This window comes from Heptranchias perlo, chromosome 2, assembly GCF_035084215.1.
Source record: "Heptranchias perlo isolate sHepPer1 chromosome 2, sHepPer1.hap1, whole genome shotgun sequence".
In the NCBI taxonomy this organism is placed as follows: Eukaryota; Metazoa; Chordata; class Chondrichthyes; order Hexanchiformes; family Hexanchidae; genus Heptranchias; species Heptranchias perlo.
Genome location: NC_090326.1, coordinates 48,100,990 through 48,124,215, shown reverse-complemented (window position 1 = coordinate 48,124,215; position 23,226 = coordinate 48,100,990). Strand labels below are relative to the sequence as shown.

Here is a 23,226-nt window from a genome sequence, read left to right as displayed (position 1 = left end):
AGGCTGAGATTGTCACATCAGGTGGTCGCAGACATCTGTAACATCCTAGAAGACGACCTGCTGCCTGCTAGATCTGGTGGCCAAGCATTACCAGTGGCTGTAAAAGTCACCACCACCCTCAATTTCTTTGCCTCCAGTTTGCTCCAGGCCGCAACCGGAGACATAGCGAGGGTCTCGCAGTCATAAATGCATAAGGCAGGTAACAGATGTATTGTTTGCCAGGGTTGGGGAGGAATGTAAACTTCCCCTGTGATGACAATAGCCAGAATGAGCAGGCACTCGGATTCACATCTCTGGCTGGCTCCCCACAAGTGCAGAGCACCATCGATTGCACACGTGGCAATCCGAGCACCCCCTGATCAACCAGATGCATTTGTCAACCACAAAGGATTTTATTCCATCAATGTTCAGCTAGTGCGCAACCACAAAAAAAGGTTCATGCAGATGTGCCCCGGATTCCCTGGGAGCTGCATGATGTTTTTATACTGAGGCAGCTCAATATCCCCGACCTGTTCAGACCTGGAACCAGCCTTAAAGGGAGACTGTTAGGTGACAAAGGATAACCCTTCAAACCTGGCTGATGACACCTCTGAGGAACCCCACCGATGAACACCAGGAGCACTACAACGCGAGCCATATGACAACCAGATGTGTCATCGAGCAAACTGTCGGCATGCTCAAGTTGCGCTTCAGGTGCCTGGACAGGTCTGGAGGTACCCTTCGGTACTCACCAGCGAGGGTCTCAAGGATAATCATGGTGTGCTGTGTTCTGCACAACACAGCACAGCAGCGAGGACTAGAGGTGCAGGAGGAAGAAGCTGCTCAGCACTCCTCATCTGACCCAAGGACAAGGAAGAAGAGGAAGAGGAAGATGGGGCGCACAACGCCAGACCAGCTGATCACATTGATACTCGAGATGCCAGGGATGCCCTAATAGCTCGAAGGTTCAGTGAGTCACCACCCTGGACCAAAGTAACTATAACATCCTCCGAACCCCCTCCACAAGCAGTCCCGTAACTATCCATCCACTCCTTCCACATCGACAAATTGGTGTCAGTCAATTCATGTCTTCACATTCAGCACCAAACAAATGAAAAGCAGAGTTAGCACTCGGCATTCAAGAATAGGGAACAAATGCAGGAAAATGGTGCAAAGTAATAAATTTATTGTGATGTAACAAATTAACTATATTAACAAATATCCAAAAACACCTTTGTGCATATCCTTAGTGAACTCTAAAGCTTTTTCTCTTTCTGTCTCTGGCACTTCTATGTGGTGCTATCCCTATGGCTTCAGTAGAAGTAATGGTAGGCTGCTCTGATCCTTGCTCTGACTTTTGAGGTGCTCGCAGCCGATGACCTCTTGGTGTTGTGCAGGGGCAGACTGGGCCAGCGGGAAAGGAGGTAGCATGTCGGGTACTGATTGAGGGGGGGCAACGTGTGAGATATGCATACTCTTTGAGAGGAGTTTGCACTTTCATCTCCCTTATTGCCATCCTCCCTCTCCTGGGCCAGCGGAACATCACTCCTGCCTCTCTGCGGGAGAGCAGCTTGGAGATCAGCAATGCCTTGGAAGCCGACGTCTTATCTGCCAGCCTGTGTAAGCCGGTACACATGTTGATGTTCAGTATTTGCAAGGCAGACATCTGGGCCTGCAGAGACTCATTAGTGCACCATGATTCAACTTCTATAGAGGAGGCCACTCTCTCAATGCAACATTGTATCTTCGCAAGGGCCTGCGTCACCACTCCACAAATGTTCGAGCTGGACTCCTCCATCCTCTGTGACATTGTGGAGGGTGTGCCTGGCAGGTTTGTCACTACTTTGTACAGTTGCTGCTGACCATCTATTGTTCTCCTTTTCATGGATGGCCCCCCAGGTTCTGCATCTCTGTCCAGGTGAGCAGAGCTTGGAGAGGACTGCGCCCTCCGACGCGGACTCTCCATTGCTGTCCCTACCACCACTCTCTGCTCGTGCTCACTTGTGAACTGCGATTCACCTGGTGACATCCCACCTAACTGTGTAAGAGGACCCACTGATGTACTCATAGCTGCACCGGTGCCTGCCATGAATGTGTCCTTTGACGGTGCACCCTCAGCGGGAATGAACTCCTCTGAAGAATCCTCGTCCTCTCCGGGCAGGGGCTCATGTTCCTCGCTTGATGGCCCTGGAGGAGAGAAGATACGAATGCACTGCATGCATCTGATGTATACAGGCCTTAGAGTGGTCGTGCCACCCATGCAGTAGCAGAGCGTACAGAATGCCAGGGAGGGGGCTAGGAATGGAGGCGGAACCCCACAGATCATAAGGCTTAACCCAGCAGAAGAGGAGACATTGGAAGTAAGCCGTATCGCTGCCTCCCTCAGTATCGATTAAGTGCTGAAGGCAACTCAAGATGACTGTTTTGTAGGAGATGTGGGCCTGAGAGATTAATGCTTTCACCTTACTGCAATGCACTATCAGTCTCGTAATGCTTTCACCTTACTGCAATGCACTATCAGTCTCGCAATCTCTCGATACTGAGGGAGGCAGCGATGCCGCTTACTTCCAATGCCTCCTCTTCTGCTGGGTTAAGCCCTATGATCTGTGGGGTTCCGCCTCCATTCCTAGCCCCCTCCCTGGCATTCTGTGCGCTCTGCTCCTGCATGGTGGCATGACCACTCTAAGGCCTGTATGCATCAGATGCATGCAATGCATTCGGTGAGGGTGACAATCAGGCAGAAGCATCATGTGTGGCACTGGCACGCATTTGAGGAAAGTGTTGACAGTGCCAATCGGGGGGAACTGACTGAGGTGGTATCAGATTACATGAGGATTGGGGTGAGTGGCTGTGGTGGATGGAGGAAGGGGGAGGTGAGGATGTACATTGAAATGGAACAATGGGTGCTGCTGAAAGTTCGTGGGTGTGAGGAATGATGTGAATGGAGTACGCTTGACAAGACAGGATGAGAGGAGGTGCAATACAGGGTGTAGGTGAATCTGCAATTTTACTCACCTTTCCTGACCTGGTTAGGTCATTAAAACGTTTCCTGCACTGGATCCACGTCCTCATAATGACGCTCCTGCTACTGACTTCTTGGGCCACGCATTCTTTGTGGTGGTTGTAGGTTTCTTTTTCCCCATTACTGGGAAAGAGGACCTCACTCCTTACTGCACCCAGCAGGACATCCAGGGATGCCTCATTAAACCTGGGCACAGCCTTTTCTTTCCTTCCATAACTCTTAATTCTGTGCCTCAAAACCAACGTAACAAACTCCAAACCTCCTCCTCCATTGCATCTCTGAACTGGGCCTTTAAATAGTCAATGTGAAATCGCATCATGCAGGTCCACACCACGCCCGCTCATGTGCAATGGAGACGCAAAACCCAGAAGTAAAATGATAATGAGGCATCCCCGTTGAAATCGGACATTCCCACTTGTCCTACAATGCTGCATGTTCGTCACCTGCTATCGGCCCCTCCCACTCCATTCCCATCAGGAGGGCATAGATAGAAGATCAAATGTAAGAGATTTAGGACAGAGTGCATTAGAAACTTTTTTACTCAGAGGGTTGTGAGACTGTGCAATGCACAATTGGAGTTAGTGATTGAAGCAGAGATCATGTCACCATTTAAGAATAGGTTAGCTAGGTAGTTGAAAGAAAGGGAGATAAAGGGATATGGAAACAGGGTGGGCAAATGTGATTAGAACTACTACTCATGTAGAGGATAAACAGCAACACAGTCAAGTTGGATGAATTGCATGATTCCATGTTGTAACTTCTATGTAATCCCATGTAGGTATTCTTCCCCACCCTGCTATATCAAAGTTTAACCACAGATACCTTCATCCTTAAACTTTGCAAATGACTCTTTCTCCTCGGGTACTGTGCCCCCCAACCTTTCAAAACCCCGTCATCACCCCCTAATCAAAAAACCAACCCTCGATTCCCTTGTCCTTGAAAACTATCGCCCCATCTCCAACTTTCCTTTCCTCTGCAAAGTCCTTGAATGTGTTATCATCTCCCAATTCCAAGTTTGAATCTCTCCAATCGCATTTCCCTCCCTGCCTCAACACTGAAATAGGCCTAACCAAAGTAACAAATAACAACCTCGGTGACTGTGACCATAGCAGATTATTCCACCCTGTCCTATCACCATCCTTCTGCAGCACCTCTTCTCCACTGTCCAGCTCAGTGGAACTGCCCTGACTTGATTCCACTCTTACCTATCCGACTGTAGCCAGAACATCTCCAGCAATCACTACTTTTCCCACCCCTGCACTATTACCTTCAGTATCCCCCAAGAATCTATCCTTGGTCCCTTCCTCATTTACATTCTGCTCCTTGGGAACATCATTCACAGTCATGGGATCAGCATTCACATATATACTGACGACAACCAGCTCTACCTCTCCATCACCTTTCTCAAACCCTCCACTTCCTCTGTTGTCAGACTACTTATCCCAACATTCAGTATTGGATGAGCTACAATTTCCTCCAGTTAAACATTAGGAATACCAAAGCCGTCGTCCTCAGCTCCCACCACAAATTCCGTACCGTATCAATTCCATCCCCTTCCCTAGCCACTGTTTCAAGCTGAGCCAGACTGTTTGCAACCTTGGCATTCTATTTGACCCCATATTCTCTCCCACAAAGGCCACCTATTTCTACCTCTGTAACATTGCCTGCTCTACCTCAGCCCATCTTTTACTGAAACTCTCATCCATGTCTTTGTTACCTCCAACTATTCCAATGCTCTCCTGACCTGCCTCCCATTCTCCACCCTCTGTAAACTTCAGTTTATTATAAACTCTACTGCCCATATCCTATCCTGCTCTGAATCCCGATCACCCATGTTCTGGCTGACATTGGCTCCAAGTCCCCCACCTCTAATTTAAAATTAGCATCCTTAATTTAAATCCTTTAATGGCCACATCTTCCCCATCTCTGTAAGCTGATCTAGCCCTACAGTCCCCCACCCTAATTTTCTGTTCCCCCCACTTAAATTATATTCCCTTCCCTTTGCCCCACCATTGGCGATCGTGACTTTAGCCTATGCTCTGGAATTCCCAGCCTAAACTCTTCTGCCTCTCCACGGGCGGGTCCGAAGGTAGGGGGGGTTATCGTTGATATTTGCTTACAAATTCAATTATGGATTTCCTTGTTCTCTCTTCCTTTTACGAAACCTCCTTTTGACCAACCTACCTACCTTTTTGACCAAGCTTTTGATCACCCCTCCCCAATATTTTCCTCCTTCGGGTTCGGCATCCATTTGTTGTTTGCACCCCTGTTGTTCCATGTTAAAGGCACTATATAAATGCAAAGTTGTCGTTGGCCCGCGGGGTACCCTTCCCCACCCCACCGTGACTGAAGTTAGATGGCAGATGCCCAAAGTTAACACGCGAGCCCTTGAGCTGCCCAAGACTCGGTGACTTTCACTGAGTGGCGCGTTGCCTGGTGAGCGAGGGGGAGGGGCGGGGCGGGGCCGGTGGTGGGCGGGGCTAAGTGCGTGTGATTGACAGGCGGGCGGGCAGAGACTTTTACTTCAGTCGGCGCTCCGCTGCCATTACGGAGCTACACATTTAAGAACGGAGGAGGGAAAGGGGGGGTAAAAATACCAATCAGTCTGCGCCCGGTACAAAAATGTGTGAAGCGGCCACTGACAGTTCCAGTTGATTAATTACTTGTTTGTGGTGTGTGTGTTTTTTTTTTGTTGGTTGCAATAACTTGATGACGATGAAGATGAAGGTGCTGATGAAGCTGCCCGATCCTGAAGAGGACGACGAGGAGGAGAAAGCGGCTCCTGCCACCCGCGCCATGCCGCCGCCGCCGCTGCTCCCCTCCGAGCCGCGGAAGGAGGGTGTGTACGAATGGTTCGGCTCGGCTCTTACCTCGGCCCAGCGCCTGGAGTTCTGCTGCGGCCTGCTGGACCTCTGCCACCCGCTGGAGCTGCGCTTCCTGGGCAGCTGCCTGGAGGACCTGGCCCGCAAGGACTACCACTCGCTGCGCGACTCGGAGATCCGCGCCAACAGCGTGGCCGACCTGGCCAGCATCGCCGACGTGACGGACGAGGTGGTCCGCAGCAAGCTCGTCGTCTCGCTGGCCCTGCTGAGCTCGGACAACCGGGAAGCCGCGGCCGTGCTCTCCCGCACCCTCACCCACATCGACTCGGTGATCAAGAACTACGGGCTGCAGCTGACGGAGCGCAGCGTCCAAGAGTTCCTGCTGCTGCTCACCATGGCTTCCAACCACCCGGCTTTCTCCTTCCACCAGAAGGAGACGCTCCGCGAGCAGCTCGCCGACCTGCAGCGGGGACCCGACAACGGCCGCAAGTTCCAGAACGCCGTCGCCAAGGTAAATGGAGCGCCTACTCTATTGTGACGGAGCGAGATTGTGACCGCGCGAGTCTGTGCGCAGCGCTGCTCCTTTTTTATAAAAAAAAAATTATTATTATTATGCGCGTATCGATTTGTTTAAATGGAACGCCTTGGAGGCTATTTTTTTTTAAAAAGGAACGATTTCAGGGTTGCGGGGGGTGGGGGGGGGGGGAGAAAAGAACGTGACTTTCTCGATGTAATTCGGCCCTCTTGTCGTCAGGGGGCGAGTGTCTCGGGGCAGGGACGGCGCGAACCTGCCGATCCGAATGGGGCGGGGCCGGCGGGGGCGGGGCTGAGGCTGACGCGTCGGCCGGGTGTTGTAGTTTGAAATGGGCTGCTGGCGCTCGAAAGCAACCAATGAAGTGGCGCGGAGGTCCGGTGTCGGTTGGTTCGGGTCGGCGGGGGTTTGCGCCTGTACCTTTTCTCCAACCGCCTCCCCCCCCCCCCCCCAGAATCTGAATCTCACGCTAATGGAAAGTAGAGAGCGTCGGTTCAGTGATCTCCCACGAATCTTCATAAAGCAAAAAAAAGAGAAAAATACTGTCCTCTTGCCCACGGTTTAGCCATGAAGGAAAAGTCCTCCCGTGATTATGTTTAACATCGTTCAGAATGTGGAGATGCCGGTGATGGACTGGGGTGGACAAATGTAAGGAATCTTACAACACCAGGTTATAGTCCAACAAATTTATTTTAAAATCACAAGCTTTCGGAGATTATCTCCTTCGTCAGATGAATGAAGGAGATAATCTCCGAAAGCTTGTGATTTTAAAATAAATTTGTTGGACTATAACCTGGTGTTGTAAGATTCCTTACAATCGTTCAGAAGACAGTGTTATTTGAGCGATGGCCGTTGCCCTTCACCCACTTTAGAGAAGGTACTTTCAATCCTTCTGTGATTTATATCCCAGGAACAGGCTTGAGGGGCTGAATGGCCTACTCCTGTTCCTTTGTCCCAAAGGCTTATACAGTAATATGGAGGCCTTGAATTCAGGTACCTTTTTTTGACCAGAGCTAGTTTATTGAAGAGCTAGCTGTTAAATGAGAACTGAGAGCAGAATAAAGTCAAAAATGTATTTCTTCATTAAAATACCTAACTAGCAATTGTTTCTGAACTGTAATCAGCTAGCTATTTATGTTGGAGGCTTCTGTGAATCTGAGCCTATTGTCCAATACTTGACCCATACAGCTGTTGAGCTGAAAGGGCCTTTAGAGTTCAGGTGTTCATATTTTTGAAATGAAAATATTGGAAACATTCAACAAGCCAGGCAGTGTGTGGGGAGAGAGAAATGTCAGGTTAACATTTCAGGTTGATGACCCCTTTTTTCAGAACTGTGAAAGTTCATCAACCTGAAATGTTAACCCCGTGTTTCTCTCTCTCTCCACAGATGCTGCCTGACCTGTGTTTCCAGCACTTTATTTTTATTTCAGATTTCCAGCATTTTTGCTTTTTGTTCATGAAATTGAACTTGACTCTTGCAGTGGCTGGTTTATGGCCATTAAGTGCAAGTATTCTTTAATACATATGGTCAAATCTGTTCATTTAAAAAAAATATATAGTTTCAAACTTAACTGCATTCCAATGAAGATTGGATACTATTTTGTAATGCAAGGTATAAAAAATTGTTCTGGCCTTTATATGAAGGAAATTACAGGTGAATGGTATAAAGAGGAATTGTAGCAGCATGGATAGAAAGTTGGTTGACAGACAGATCAAGTTTGGGTGAATGGGTAATACTTGGGTTGGAACTGGTGTACCTCATGGGTCAGTGCTGGGTATTGTTCTTGGTGTTTATATAGATCAGAGTAGGTACAGCACAGGAGGGGAGGCCATTTGGCCCATTGTGCCTGTGCAGACACTTTGAAAGAGCTATGCAATGAGTCTCTTTCCCCATAGCCCTGTAAATTTTTCCCCTTCAAGTATTTTTGAATGTTACTATTGAATCTGCTTCCACCACCCTTTCAGGCAGTGCATTCCAGTCATTACAACTCGTTGCAATTTACAAAAAAAAATTCCTCATGCCGCCTCTGGTTCTTTTGCCAATCACCTTAAATCTGTGTCCTCTGTGACCCTTCTCCCACTGGAAACAGTTTCTCCCTATTTACTCTTATCAAAATCATTCATGATTTTGAACACCATGTCTCAAATCTCCCCTTAACGTTCTGTTCTAAGGAGAACAACCCCAGCTTCTCCAGTCTCTTCAGATAACTGATGTCCCTCATCCCTGGCACCATTCTAGCAAATCTCTCTTGCACCCTCTCGAAGGCCTTGGCATCCTTTCTAAAGTGTGGTGCCCAGAATTGAACACAATACTCCAGCTGTGGCCTAACCAGTGTTTTATGAGGGTTTAGCATAACTTCCTTGCTTTTGTACTCTATGCCTCTGGAATTGGGTCTAAGGAACACAATCTCAAAATTTGCCATCACTAAAGTGGGGAGTTTGACAAACACTGTGAGGGACTGAAAGGATTCATGAATGCATAGGTTAGTGAAATAGGAAGATTGCTGATAGAAGCAATTGAGTGTGGACAAGTGTGAGGTGATGCATTTTGAGAGGAAAAATGAGTAATAAGTGATTCCTGAATAGAGAGGTGCTGAAGGGTGTGGATGAAGAGAAATTTAGGTGTTCAAATAACATAATTCCTTGAATACATAAGTGCAAGTAAATAAGTTTTTTTTAAAAAAAAGGCCAACAGCATTTTAAGTTTTAGAAGTATGGGCACGGAGTACAAGAATAAAGAAGTAATGATAACGCTGTCCTAACCAATGTTTTATACAAATTTAAGAGAGTTTGTATGCAGTTTTGGGTGCCCCATTATTGAAAGGACATTAAAGTCATGGAGATTGTACGATATAGATTCCCCACGATAAGGCCATGTGTGGGAAAGTCTGAGTATGTAGAGAGATTTGAGATAATAGGACTATTTTCACTGGAGCAGAGAAAGCTAACATAAGATCGAAATGTTTTTAAAATTATGAATGATGTTGATAGCGTGAATATAGAAACTATCCTCTGGTTGGGGAACCAGTGATGAGCGGTCATTAATTTAAAATCATCACTGATGGAACCAGGTTGTTGGAGCATGGAATGCTTTGCTACAGGGAGTGGTTGTTGCAGATACCATTGCATCTTTTAAGGGAAAACTGGTAAATATCTGGAGCAGAGGAAGATACAGGACTATGGAGAGAAAGAGAGAGCAAGGAAGCAGAATTAATTTTGGAATGCTCTAGTAAAGAGCCAGCACAGACCGAATGTGCCGAATGACCTTTGCTGTAAAGATTTTATGGTTCTATTAATGTATGATTTCAGTTTGATTTTTTGATGAGGGAAGAGAGCAATTGTGGCAGACGGTATCGGAGGCAGGAGTGAGCTGTGTAATGGTGTCCATTCTGGCATCCATGCATAACTAAATACCAGAGCAAGGGTAGGCAGAGTGGTCGAAAAGACAAGCATTCTAACGGGGCATCTAGAACCTTGGTGAATGACTGGACCAAAAATCTGTCTCCTTAACCAATGAGATTTAAGGATTGAGAAAGAAATAGAGGAAGGACTGAGAAGGAAATGGGAATTAGTCAAATCAGGTGCAGATCGAGAAATAAAGAAACAGAAAAAGATTGGATTAAGAGAGAGAGAAAAAAAGAAAATTTAAAAAACGTCCAAGAACAATTTACTTCCTGCAGGAATGAGACTCCACAGTTTCAGTTGTTCCCATTCTGGGCCAGAGAGAATGAATGGCATTGCAGGAATATAAATCTAGTCATTAAAAGAGTCCTTTTACACTGTTAAATACCAGCCCTAACTTTCTGCGGTGAGTTTAATTTGTATTTATTGCGCAAGTGCAGCAATTTCTTGAAACTCACTGAGAGGTTGACTATGAGCTGCGCGTTTTAGTGAGGCTGTTCTCAATCTCGGCCTTGTCACAAATTACTGGACGATTTACACACTAATGGCCTGCGCATTAAACGCGCCATTATTTTCCCAGCAAATTCTGGGCCAATGTGAATGTGTGGAGGGATGTGCTGGATCTAGGAATAATTAATCTTGTATCCTGGGGGCCGGCAGAATTCTTTTGATCTTTTGGAAGATATTGAACAGTAAAGCAGATGGGTTAGTTAGAGTCGGATGTCATCCGCATAGTGATATTTTGTGCTCGGGTGAGCCAGCCTGTATTCGATGAGCTTGCTATAAGGGGCTCTATGGCATCAGTGAAGAGGAAGGGGGAATAAGGCATATTTCTTGTTGAAGTGGTTGCAAGGAGTTGAAAGCATTGGTGCACATAATGGATACGAGGTTGGAGTATAGGATTTTAATCCACTTTTGAAGTGTGTTGAATTTTATTTCTCTTCCTTGCCCCTTTTTTTTAAACAAAGGGTTTGACACAATACAATTTGTGCTCCTATGCAGATGATACAGTAGTCATCCTGTTAATACCAGTTGAACTAGAAGTTGTTAAATATACAAGAATATATTGCCTTTAAATAGGTCTGCTTATTAATAACAAGGATTGTCAGTGACCGAAACTTCAAGAATAGGAAAGACTTCCATTTATACAGTGGCTTATTATGTTTTTCAAATGTCACTACTTAAAGTAATATGTTGCTTTGACTGACAATGACAGTTTTCTAGTCAAATATGGAAGCCATTTTGCATACAGCAAAATGCAACAAATGGTAATAAGCCCAATGACCAGTTAATCTGCCTTTACTGCTGGTTGAGTGAAGAATGTTGGGCAGGTCAGCTGCAGACAGCTCTTGGACAGTTTTTATCATAAATATTATGGCCCAGAATTTGCTGTCACAATAACGGTGATGCACAAATCGTACAGCAACTTCAGGTGAGGGCCGATGCACGGTTAACGCGGAAACCCAAAAATTGCTGTCCAAGATGCACTGTTCCACGAAAACGGAATTTCGCTGCCTGCCTCACCACTGAATGGCTTGAAGTTCCTGTATTTGGGTGGTAGACATGAACTAAACCCGCTACAGAAAGTTAATTCAAGTCATTTCAGGTCCGAGTACCCTTTTAACGACGTAATAAGTGTTAATTGCTGCCGGTCAACCACTGAAAATTAACTATTACAAGTGTGGAGTCTCATTCCTTCAGGTTTTAATTGTTGGAGCTTTTTTTAAAATGTAAAATTTTAAAAAAATGTTTTTACTTTTCCTTTTTTGTCTTTTTTAAACTCTCTCTACCTGATTTGACATTGAATTTACCACTCTAACTTACGCTTTCTTCTTGCGCTGTTAATTTCACAATCCTTTAGTCTGATTGGTTAGGGAGATACACAGTTGTTTGTTCTGTTCACTCAGTTCCCAGATGTTCTGTATCCAGTTTCCATCACGCACTTCTGGCAACTTGCATTGCAAAATATCATGGAGATTAAATGGGCATGGGCAAGTCTAACTAATGGGTGCTGTTTGTTGCCCTGCCCCAGCAAACTTTGGGCCATTGAATCAGAGTAATTAGCATAATTGGGCAGAAGGGAAATAGAAGACTTTGACCACCATTTGTTTAGTTGGAAACTTGAGAAAGTAGATTGCGCAGTAGTGAGAGAGAAAATCATTTCTATATGTTATCTATGGTCTGAAAATCTGCACCATATTTTAGCACTCTAATAATTCTGTACATGAATTGTGATCATTGCACATATCCAAAGCTTTAAGCAGCGCATTATAAATTGCAAGGAAAATATTGCGGATGCTGTAGATTTATAAAATTGTGTATGTTATTTAGTATTGTAGCAAAATAAAAGTGGATAGGAACATAGGAATGGGTATAGGCCATTCAGTCCCTCGAGCCTGTTCTGCCATTCAGAGGGATCATGACTGATCTGTATCCTAACTCCATCCACCAGCCTTGGCTCCATATCCCTTAATACCCTTGGCTAGCAAAAATTGATCGATCTCAGATTTAAAATTATTAATTGAGCTAGCATCTATTGCTTTTTGTGGGTGAGTACCCATTTCTACCACCCTTTGTGTGAAGAGGTGTTCCCTAGTTGGCCTTATCTCACCTGAGTTGCCTGGCTCTGATTTAATGGTTATGTCTCCTTATCCCAGACTCCCACCAGTGGAAAAAGTTTCTCTCTACCCTATCAATTCCTTTCAAAATCCTAAAAACCTCAATCAAGTCACCTTCTATCTTCCAGGGAATACAAGCCTAGTTTATGTAATCTCTCCTCATAATCTAACCCTTGGAGCCCTGATAACATTCTAGTGAATCTGTGCTGCACTCCTTCCCAGGCCAATATATCCTTTCTAAGATGTGACGCTCAGTACAGTACACAGTACTCCAGATGTGGTCTAACGGGACTTTGTATAGTGGCAGCAAAACTTCCTCCCCTTTATATTCTAGTCCTCTAGTTATAAAGGCTAACATTCCATTAGCCTGTTTGATTATTTTTTGCACTCTGACTACTACATTTTAGTGATCTGTGTACGTGGACCCTAAAATCTGTTTGGACCGCCACTGTTCCTAACTTTTCACCATTTAAAAAAAAATGACCTTTTTTTGCCCAAAATGGATGACCTCACACTTGCCTGCGTTGAAATCCATCTGCCATCTGAAATCCATCTGCCCACTCACTCAATCTACCAATGTCTCTTTGTAATTCAACATTACTTACCACGCCACCAATCTTTGTGTCATGGCAATCTTGGATATATGGCTCTCTATTGTGTTATCCAAGTCATTTAATAAATATAGTGAATAAGAACATAAATAGGAGCAGGAGTAGGCCATACAGCCCCTCGAGCCTGCTCTGCAATTCAATAAGGTTATGGCTGATCTTCTACCTCAACTCCACTTTCCTGCCCTATCCCCATATCCCTTGATTCCCTTAGTATCCAAAAATCTATCGATCTTAGTCTTGAATATATTCGACGACTGAGCAGCCAGAGCCCTCTGGGGTAGAGAATTTCAAAGATTCACAATCCTCTGAGTGAAGAAATTTTTCCTCATCTCTGTCCTAAATGGCCGACCCCTTATCTCGAGACTATGACCCATAGTTCTAGACTGTCCAGCCAGGGAAAACAGCCTCTCTGCATCTACCCTGTCAAGCCATCTTAAAAATTTTATACGTTTCAATGAGATCACCCCTCATTCTTCTAAACTCCAGAGAATATAGGCCCATTCTACTCAATCTCTCCTCCTAGAACAATCCTTTCATCCCAGGAAAAAAATCTAGTGAACCTTTGTTGCACCCCCTCTAGCAGTTGAGGCCCCAGCACAGATCCTTGTGGGACACCACTAGTCACTTCCTTCCAATTTGAGTACATACCCATTATCCCTACTCTGCCTTCTACTGCCAAACCTGGTCAATAATTTGCCTTCAATTCCATGAGCTTTAATTTTAACTAACTGAAACTTACCTAATTTTCCAATCTAAAGGGACAATTCCTAAATTGAGAGCGCTTTGGAAGTTTATGTCTAAAGCGTCTGCAATTTCCTCATCTCCTTCCTTTAAAGCCCTGGGGTGGAAATCATCAGGTCCTGGGGATTTGTCAGTCTTTATTATAGTAGGTACAGCACAGGAGGTGGCCTCCTCCTGTGCTCTTTGAAAGAGCTATCCAATTAGTCCCATTCCCCTGCTCTTTCCCCATAGCCCTGTAATTTTTACCCCTTCAAGTATTTATCTAATTCCCTTTTGAAACTTACTATTGAATCTGCTTCCACCCCCCTTTCAGGCAGTGTTTCCTTGTGTTGTCTCTGGCTCTTTTGCCAATCACCTTAAACTTGTGTCCTCTGGTTACTGGCCCTTCTCCCACTGGAAACAGAGTAAATAAGGAGAAACTATCAAAACCATTCATGACCTTGAACACCTCTATCAAATCTCCGCTTAACGTTCTCTGTTCTAAGGAGAACAACCCCAGCTTCTCCAGGCTGTCCACATAACTGAAGTCCCTCATCCCTGGTACCATTCTAGTAATTCTCCTTTGCACCCTATCTAAGGCCTTGACATCCTTTCTAAAGTGTGGTGCCCAGAATTGAACACAATACTCCAGCTGAAGCCTAACCAGTGTTTATAAAGGTTTAGCATAACTTCCTTGCTTTTGTACTCTATGCCTCTATTAATAAAGTCCAGGGTCCCATATGCTTTTTTTTTTAAAACAGCCTTCTCAACTTGTCCTGCCACCTTCAAAGATTTGTGTATGTGCACCCCCAGGTCTCTGTTCCTGCACCCCTTTAAAATTGTACCATTTAATTTATATTACCTCTCCTCAATCTTCCTACCAAAATGCATCACTTAACACTTGTGTGTTAAATTTCATCTGCCATATGTCTGACCATTTCACCAGTCTGCATGTGTCCTCCTGAAGTCTGTTACTATCCTCTGCATTGTTTACTACACTTTTCAGATTCGTGTCATCTGCAAAATTTGAAATTATACCCTGTACACCCAAGTCCAGATCATTAATATATATCAAAAAGAGCAGTGGTCCTAATGCTGACCCTTGGGAAACACCACTGTATACTTCCCTCCAGTCTGAAAAACAACTGTTCACCACTACTCTGCTTTCTATCTCCAAGCCAATTTTGTATCTATGCTGCCACTGTCCCTTCAATCCCATGGGCTTTAATTTTGCTAACAAGTCTATTGTGAGGAACTTTATCAAATGTCTTTTGAAAGTCCATATACAGATCAACCGCATTACTCTCATTAACGCTCTCCGTTACTTCATCAAAGAACTCAATCAAGCTAGTCAAACACAAATTTCCTTTTAACAAATTTGTGCTGACTTTCATTTACTAGCCCATACTTTTCCAAGTGCCAAGTAATTTTGTCCCAGATTATTGTCTCCGTTTCCTCACTGGTAGTTGCCGGGTTTACCTCCCTCCCCCTTTTTGAATAGTGATGTAACATTTGCAGTCCTCTGGCACTGCCCTTATATCGAAGGATTGGAAGATTATGGCCAGCACCTCTGCAATTTCCACCCTACTTCCCTCCATAACCTAGGATGCATGCCATCTGGACTGGATGTCCTTTCTGCTTTGAGTACTGCCAATCTTTTAAGTGCCTCCTCTTTATCTATTTTTATCCTATCCAATATCACTACTACCTCCTCCTTTACTGCTACGATGGCAGCATCCTCTTTAGTGAAGACGGATGCGAAATATTCATTTAGTACCTCAGCCATGCCCTCTGGCTCCACAAGAAGATCTCCTTTTTTTGTCCCTAATCGGTCCCACCCTTCCTTTGACTACTCTTTTACTATTCATATGTTTTATAGTGCCTTTTTTAAAAAAAAAACTGTTTTCTTGCTTACATTAACTTTAGTGAGTTCCAGTCCTTGATTCATTATTAGTTTGCCTACAATGTCTGGCATATTATCCTCTTCCTCTACTGTGATGACTGATACAAAGTAATTATTCCACAAGTTTGATTCTTCCTTATTTTCATTTGCAATATTACTTGCATCTGTTTTGAAAGGGCCCCCATTATCCTTGACTACCCTTTTTCGTCTAATATAATTGTAAAAATATTTTGTGTTATTCTCTATATCCCTTGCAAGTTTCTTTTCGTATTCCCTTTTTGCAGCTCTTAATATCTTTTTAGTCTTCCTTTGCTGTTCTTTATATCTCTCCCAGTCCCCTGGATCTACACTTTTTTTATTCGTTCATGGGATGTGGGCGTCGCTGGTGAGGCCAGCATTTATTGCCCATTCTGAATTGCACTTGAGAAGGTGGTGGTGAGCCACCTTCTTGAACCGCTGCAGTCCGTGTGGTGAAGGTTCTCCCACAGTGCTGTTAGGAAGGGAGTTCCAGGATTTTGACCCAGCGACGGTGAAGGAACGGCGGTATATTTCCAAGTCGGGATGGTGTGTGACTTGGAGGGGAAGGTGCAGGTGGTGGTGTTCCCACGTGCCTGCTGCTCTTGTCCTTCTAGGCGGTAGAGGTCGCGGGTTTGGGAGGTGCTGTCGAAGAAGCCTTGGCGAGTTGCTTCAGTGCATCCTGTGGATGGTACACACTGCCGCCACAGTGCGCCGGTGGTGAAGGGAGTGAATGTTTAGGGTGGTGGATGGGGTGCCAATAAAGTGGGCTGCTTTGTCATGGATGGTGTCGAGCTTCTTGAGTGTTGTTGGAGCTGCACTCATCCAGGCAAGTGGAGAGTATTCCATCACACTCCTGACTTGTGCCTTGTAGATGGTGGAAAGGCTTTGGGGAGTCAGGGGGTGAGTCACTTGCTGCAGAATACCCAGCCTCTGACCTGCTCTTGTAGCCATAGTAATTTATGTGGCTGGTCCAGTTCAGTTTCTGGTCAATAGTGACCCCCAGGATGTTGATGGTGGGGGATTCGGCGATGGTAATGCCGTTGAAATGTCATGGGGAGGTGGTTCGACTCTCTTGTTGGAGATGGTCATTGCCTGGCACTTGTCTGGCGCGAATGTTACTTGCCACTTATGAACCCAAGCTTGGATGTTGTCCAGGTCTTGCTGCATGCGGGCACGGATTGCTTCATTATCTGAGGGGTTGCGAATGGAACTGAACGTTAGGCAATCATCAGTGAACATTCCCATTTCTGATCTTATGATGGAGGGAAGGGCATTGACGAAGCAGCTGAAGATGGTTGGGCCTAGGACACTGCCCTGAGGAACATCTGCAGCACTTTTGTATGCTCTTTCCTTTAGTTTTATGTTATCTCTCATCTCTTTTGGCGACTATGGCTGTTTAATTTGATAATTAGAGCTCTTGCCCCTTCGGGGTATATCGTAAATAGAGCAATATCACATTCAGTGTAGCAATACTTGTAGTTTGATGTCTTCCAAATGCCTGAAATATATTAGAAAGCAGTAACACCTGTAGCTAATGTTATCATATGTAATCTGCTCTTAATTCAGTCGTTTAGTTAAAATTATCTGATCAATGTTACATAAGGTTAAATCTCATGGGATCCAAGGTGAGGTAGCCAATTGGATACAAAATTGGCTTGACGACAGAAGACAGAGGGTGGTTGTCGAGGGTTGTTTTTCAAACTGGATGCCTGTGTCCAGCGGTGTGCCTCAGGGATCGGTGCTGGGTCCGCTGTTATTTGTTATTTATATTAATGATTTGGATGAGAATTTAGGAGGCATGGTTAGTAAGTTTGCAGATGACACCAAGATTGGTGGCATTGTGGACAGTGAAGAAGGTTATCTAGGATTGCAACGGGATCTTGATAAATTGGGCCAGTGGGCCGATGAATGGCAGATGGAGTTTAATTTAGATAAATGTGAGGTGATGCATTTTGGTAGATCGAATCGGGCCAGGACCTACTCCGTTAATGGTAGGGCGTTGGGGAGAGTTATAGAACAAAGAGATCTAGGAGTACAGATTCATAGCTCCTTGAAAGTGGAGTCACAGGTGGATAGGGTGGTGAAGAAGGCATTCAGCATGCTTGGTTTCATTGGTCAGAACATTGAATGCAGGAGTTGGGATGTCTTGTTGAAGTTGTACAGGGCATTGGTGAGGCCACACTTGGAGTACTGTGTACAGTTCTGGTCACCCTATTATAGAAAGGATATTATTAAACTAGAAAGAGTGCAGAAAAGATTTACTAGGATGCTACCGGGACTTGATGGTTTGACTTACAGGGAGAGGTTAGACAGACTGGGACTTTATTCCCTGGAGAGTAGGAGGTTAAGGGGTGATCTTATAGAAGTCTATAAAATAATGAGGGGCATAGATAAGGTCGATAGTCAAAATCTTCTCCCAAAGGTAGGGGAGTCTATAACGAGGGGGCATAGATTTAAGGTGAGAGGGGAGAGATACAAAAGGGTCCAGAGGGGCAATTTTTTCACTCAAAGGGTGGTGAGTGTCTGGAACGAGCTGCCAGAGGCAGTAGTAGAGGCGGGTACAATTTTGTCTTTTAAAAAGCATTTGGACAGTTACATGGGGAAGATGGGTATCGAGGGATATGGGCCAAGTGCAGGCAATTGGGACTAGCTTAGTGGTATAAACTGGGCGACATGGACATGTTGGGCCGAAGGGCCTGTTTCCATGTTGTAACTTCTATGATTCTATGATTCTATTCAATTTCTTTAGCACTGAGTTCCCACTTTGCTTTGTTTATGTTGCTTAATTCAAGTTATTAGATAGCAATAAATGATTTCCAACTATCAGGAATAGACTATGGAGTTACCATGTTGAGAGAAAGGGAGACATTGATATTGTGGATTATATTATACTTTTAGCACAAATGTATAAAGATGGAATAATTTGCTAGAATCTTGAGTTTTCTGAAAGCCTGGATAAATGAGTAATAGGGTCCTTCGTATTAACTTACCCCAAAGTAAGCCCTGCACTTTTTTTGTTGTTGATTTACAAATGGCAACAGTTGTCATTTTGCTTTCTACTCCTTTTTAATGTACTTGTATTCTGCCACCCGCCCCCCCCCCCCCCCCCCCACCCCTTATCTGAAAAAGTGGGTGAGGTGACTGTAGCTACAGTCTGTTTCATTCAATCAATATTGAAAATATTTCTGTCCTGGTAGAGTAGGAGGAGTGTTATTACTTGAAACAAAAAATAGAATCACAATGTTAGTTATTCTGCCAGCACATGCAAAAATTAGAAATTGTGCTCTCCTACCAGAGATCGTTGTTGTGGGGGAAAAAGAAGAATGGATCCTGAAATCTTGGCTCAGATGCCAGAAACTGTTGCTTTTTGCAGTTATGTTAGAGGTAGACCTGCTGCCCATTCACTTTTTAATGTCTAGGTTTGAGTCCACGCCAGACTGAGAGGATGCAAATCTCCACTGCGTTGACCACAAATATCCTATGTAAAATGAATTTCAGCAATCTTTATTGATGAATCTGTCCATAGCACAAAACAACGCCCAATTCCACACATACTGCACCAAATTGTAGTTCTGCTTAGGTGCTATAAATGCTGGAGATGTGTGAAGTAAGGGGGAAATGATCACATTGATGCAGCAAGAGGTGGTGTTCCAAAACTGGACTAAAGCATATTTAGAAGGTTTAATCTGCACCTGAATGCCAAGACTAGACTAGAAGACTACTCTACAGTGTGGACATTTCCCTTTGAGTGCAAAATACTTCCCACTGAGGAGGAATTTAAAGCTTGGATAGAAGACCCAAATGGGACAGTAGGGTTCATTCATGTTGCAGAAATGCAATTATTTGGAGGTTTTGTACTACCTGTTGGGTTCTCTTCCTAACATGCCCCATTTATGTTGCGGGACAGAATTCAAATTACGGGTGGCAATTCTGAAATGTGTACCTGCATAGTTGATTCAAAATTGCCACTGCCAAAGGAAATCTTATCCTCTACCTACTGACCTGCCAGAAAAAATGGTGGCTTGTAACATCCAAAACCACTGGCCATTTACATTCACTCTTGGCAGGTCTTTTACCTCTGCAGGAGCTTCAAAAAAACCATCTCCTGAGGTGATTCTTGGCTCCTCTGGCTGTACTGGTGCTGCCTCATTTATGTTAGTGTTGGCACTATAAAATGAGAAGTGTATGAATGACTGACTGACTGTGTAAAACATAGATAACAACGATAAAAGTTGAGAAAGTTAAGGAATTTTAAAAGAAGCTTCTCATAGAATAGGCTCGTAACAGCACAGAAGGCCATTCGGCCCATTGAGCCTGTGCCAGCTCCTTGCAAGAGCAATCCAGTTAGTCCCGTTCCCATGCTTTTTTCCCCGTAGCCCTGCAAATTTTTTCTCTTCAAATATTTATCCAATTCCTTTTTGAAAGCTGCAATTGAATCTGCTTCCACCACCCTTTCAGGCAGCTCATTCCAGATCATAACCACTCGCTACGTAAAAAAGTTTTGCCCCATGTCACCTTTGGTTCTTTTGCCAATCACCTTAAATCTGTGTCCTTTGGTTCTCGACCCTTCCGCCAATGGGAACAGCTTCTCTTTATTTACTTTATCTAAACTCGTCATGATTTTAAACACTTCCACCAGATTTCCTCTCCATCGTCTCTGCTCGAAGGAGAACATCCCCAGCTTCTCCAGTTTATCCATATAACTGCAGTCCCTTGTCCCTGGAACCATTCTAGTAAATCTTTTCTGTACCCACTCTAAGGTCTTCATGTCCTTCCTAAAGTGCAATGCCCAGAATTGGACGCAATACTCCAGTTGTGGCTGAACCAGTGTTTTATAAAGGTTCAACATAACTTCCTTGCTTTTGTACTCTATGCCTCAATTTATAAAGCCCAAGATTCTGTATGCTTTTTTAACTGCTTTCTCAACCTGTCCTGCCACCTTCAAAGATTTGTACACATATACTCCCAGGTCTCTGTTCCTGCACCCCCCCTTAGAATTGTACCATTTAATTTATATTGCCTCTCCTCGTTCTTCCTGCCAAAATGTATCACTTCGCACTTCTCTGCATTAAATTTCATCTGCCATGTGTCTGGCCATTCCACCAGCCTACCTATGTCCTCTTGAAGCCTATTACTATCCTCTTCACTGTTTACTTCACTTCCAAATTTTATGTCCTTTGCACATTTTGAAATTGTGCCCCGTGCACCCAAGTCCAAGTCGTTAATATATTTTTTTAAAAAGCAGCGGTCCTAGTACCGACCCCTGGGGAACACCACTGTATACCTTCCTCCAGTCCGAGAAACAACCGTTCACCATTACACACTCTTACCTGTCACTTAGCCAATTCTGTATCCATGCTGCCAATAGCCCTTTTACGCTATGGGCTTCAATTTTGATGACCAGCCTATTATGTGGCACTTTATCAAATGCCTTTTTGAAAGTCCACATACTCATCAACTGCAGTGCCTTCATCAACCTGTTACCTCATCAAAAAAATGCAGTCAAGTTAGTTAAACACAATTTGCCTTTAACAAATTTGTGCTGGTTTTCCTTTATTAATCCACACTTGTCCAAGTGACTGTTAATTTTGTCCTGGATTATTGTTTCTAAAAGCTTCCCTGACACCGAGGTTAAACTGACTGGCCTGTAATTGCCAGGTTCTCTGGTTTTTAACTAGTACAGTGTCATATAGCTGAAATGTAGAGATTGGGAAGTCCCAAATTTAATCTCTGGTGTGTACTGAGCTGTCTTTCAGGTGGAGCATCATTAGGGGTGAGATTGGACTTGGATATGAAGCTGTCTCTGGTTAATTAGTCTGACACTCGCTGTCTAGCTAACACATGGAGTGGTCACTTGGTCAAGATGCTGGAAACCGACCAAGAGAAGAAATTTGGTTTGCGGGGGGGGGGGGGGGCGGTGTGGGTGGTGGGAAGGAGAAATGCAGTAAAAATACAAACCACAATAAGAACTCAATAGTTCATGCCAGTGGAGGCAGGGTAGGGAGGCTGCAACCTTGTATCTTAAGCTGCAGCCTTTACTATAATGCTAACAACGGAGTGGGAAGGTTTTCATTATGTTAAGGAAAAGCTGAATCACCAATGTTTAAAAATGTGAAGATTTCATGCTGCTGGCTTCTGTATAACCAACGGTGGAAAAGATATGTGCGTGCACCGGCAATTCCCAATAACACAATTCTCCAGTTCCCATTGGCGCTGAACTTTTAGGTGTGGTTCATTGCGTCTTGTGCTCAAATGTACTCACAAAGCAGAAAATTTGCATTTAGTAGTTACTGAGATATGCCACCAGTGTTGGACCAAATTGAAAAGAAAGGGTACATTTGTCGAGGACGTCCTAGTGAAGGCTGGGACTGGGATCCAAAAGTTCAAATTAAAGTCATTGATTTACAATAACTATGCTATGTAGCCATTTTGTAAATCTCCTATTCTGATAACTGTACAACCTAATAATTTACTGCAATGCTGGTGTTCCTCCTCACTGGGGGAGGGGGAAGATCGTGGCCTTGTATCAACCTGAGATGCTCGTTTTCTGTTGTATCTCCTTTTCCCTGTCGGTTTCCCATCCACCTTTTTTTTTCTCCTTTTTCCTACCCCCCCCCCCCCAAAAAACCAGAATTCTTATCTGCACCCTTCCTAAAAGTTGCCCATGCTGGGGTACGTTTCGACAACTGTCAGCAGCTCTGATATCTGATCCAAGTGATCACTGTCTAGGCACAGATTAGAATGAACGCCAGGCTTTCTCAGCATCACTGCCCAGCTGGACCGTTGCTTTATCCTTGTTTTCAAGTTCCTCTATGCCCCCCCCCCCCCCGCAATATCTCTGTAATCTCCTCCAGCACTACAAGCCTCCGAGATCTCTGCGCTCCTCCAATTCTGGCCTCTTGCACGTCCCTGATTTTAATTGCTCCACCATTGACAGCCATGCCTTCAGCTGCCTAGGCCCTAAGCTCTGGAATTTCCTCACTAAACCTCTCTACCTCTCCTCCTTTTTAAGATGTTCCTTAAAATCTACCTCTTTAACCAAGCTTTTTGGTCACCTGTCCTAACATCTCCTTATGTGGCTCGGTGTTAAATTTTGTTTGATAATGCTCTGCTAAAGCGCCTTGGGATGTTGTTAAAAATGTTATGCTTTCCAGCAGAGGTTGTGGTTAGGAGGGGAGCCCTACCTGATTTCTCTGAGCCACACAATTCAGGAAGATCTAGTTTATTAGTTGATCTCAGCCAGAGAGGCAGTAGCAGTCCTCCGCTGGCCTTATTTCTCCATTATGAGCAGTCTAGTTAGCTAAAGTCTGAGAAACCTGATTGAAATCTTATAGAATCATGGTCCCGAGAACTAAAGAATAAGAGGTCAAAGCAAAATACTGTGGATGCTGGAAATCCGCAATAAAAACAGAAAATGCTGGAAATACTCAGCAAGTCATGCAGCATCTGTGGAGAAAGAAACGGTTAATGTTTCAGGTTGATAACCCTTTGTCAGAACATTGCACCTGGGCCTGCTCTCTGAAGAAGCTATCTGCCAAGTTCCTTTCCATATACCCCTAAAAAATGTTTCTATTTCAAATATTTTTTCTCTTCCATGAT

At 44.5% G+C, this 23,226-nt stretch overlaps 1 protein-coding gene across 4 annotated transcripts in view; it reads left to right on the top strand.

Moving 5' to 3' along the window:
* Positions 1-5,565: 5,565 nt before the first annotated feature.
* The window catches only part of LOC137338866 (zinc finger CCHC domain-containing protein 2-like), a 77,074-nt gene continuing 59,413 nt past the window's right edge, over positions 5,566-23,226 (top strand). For all 4 annotated transcript variants that reach the window (XM_068001853.1, XM_068001852.1, XM_068001854.1 and 1 more), the window contains exon 1: positions 5,566-6,334. In XM_068001853.1, the coding sequence (XP_067857954.1) occupies positions 5,711-6,334 (624 nt within the window). In that variant the 5' untranslated portion in view covers positions 5,566-5,710. The remainder of the gene's footprint in view (positions 6,335-23,226) is intronic.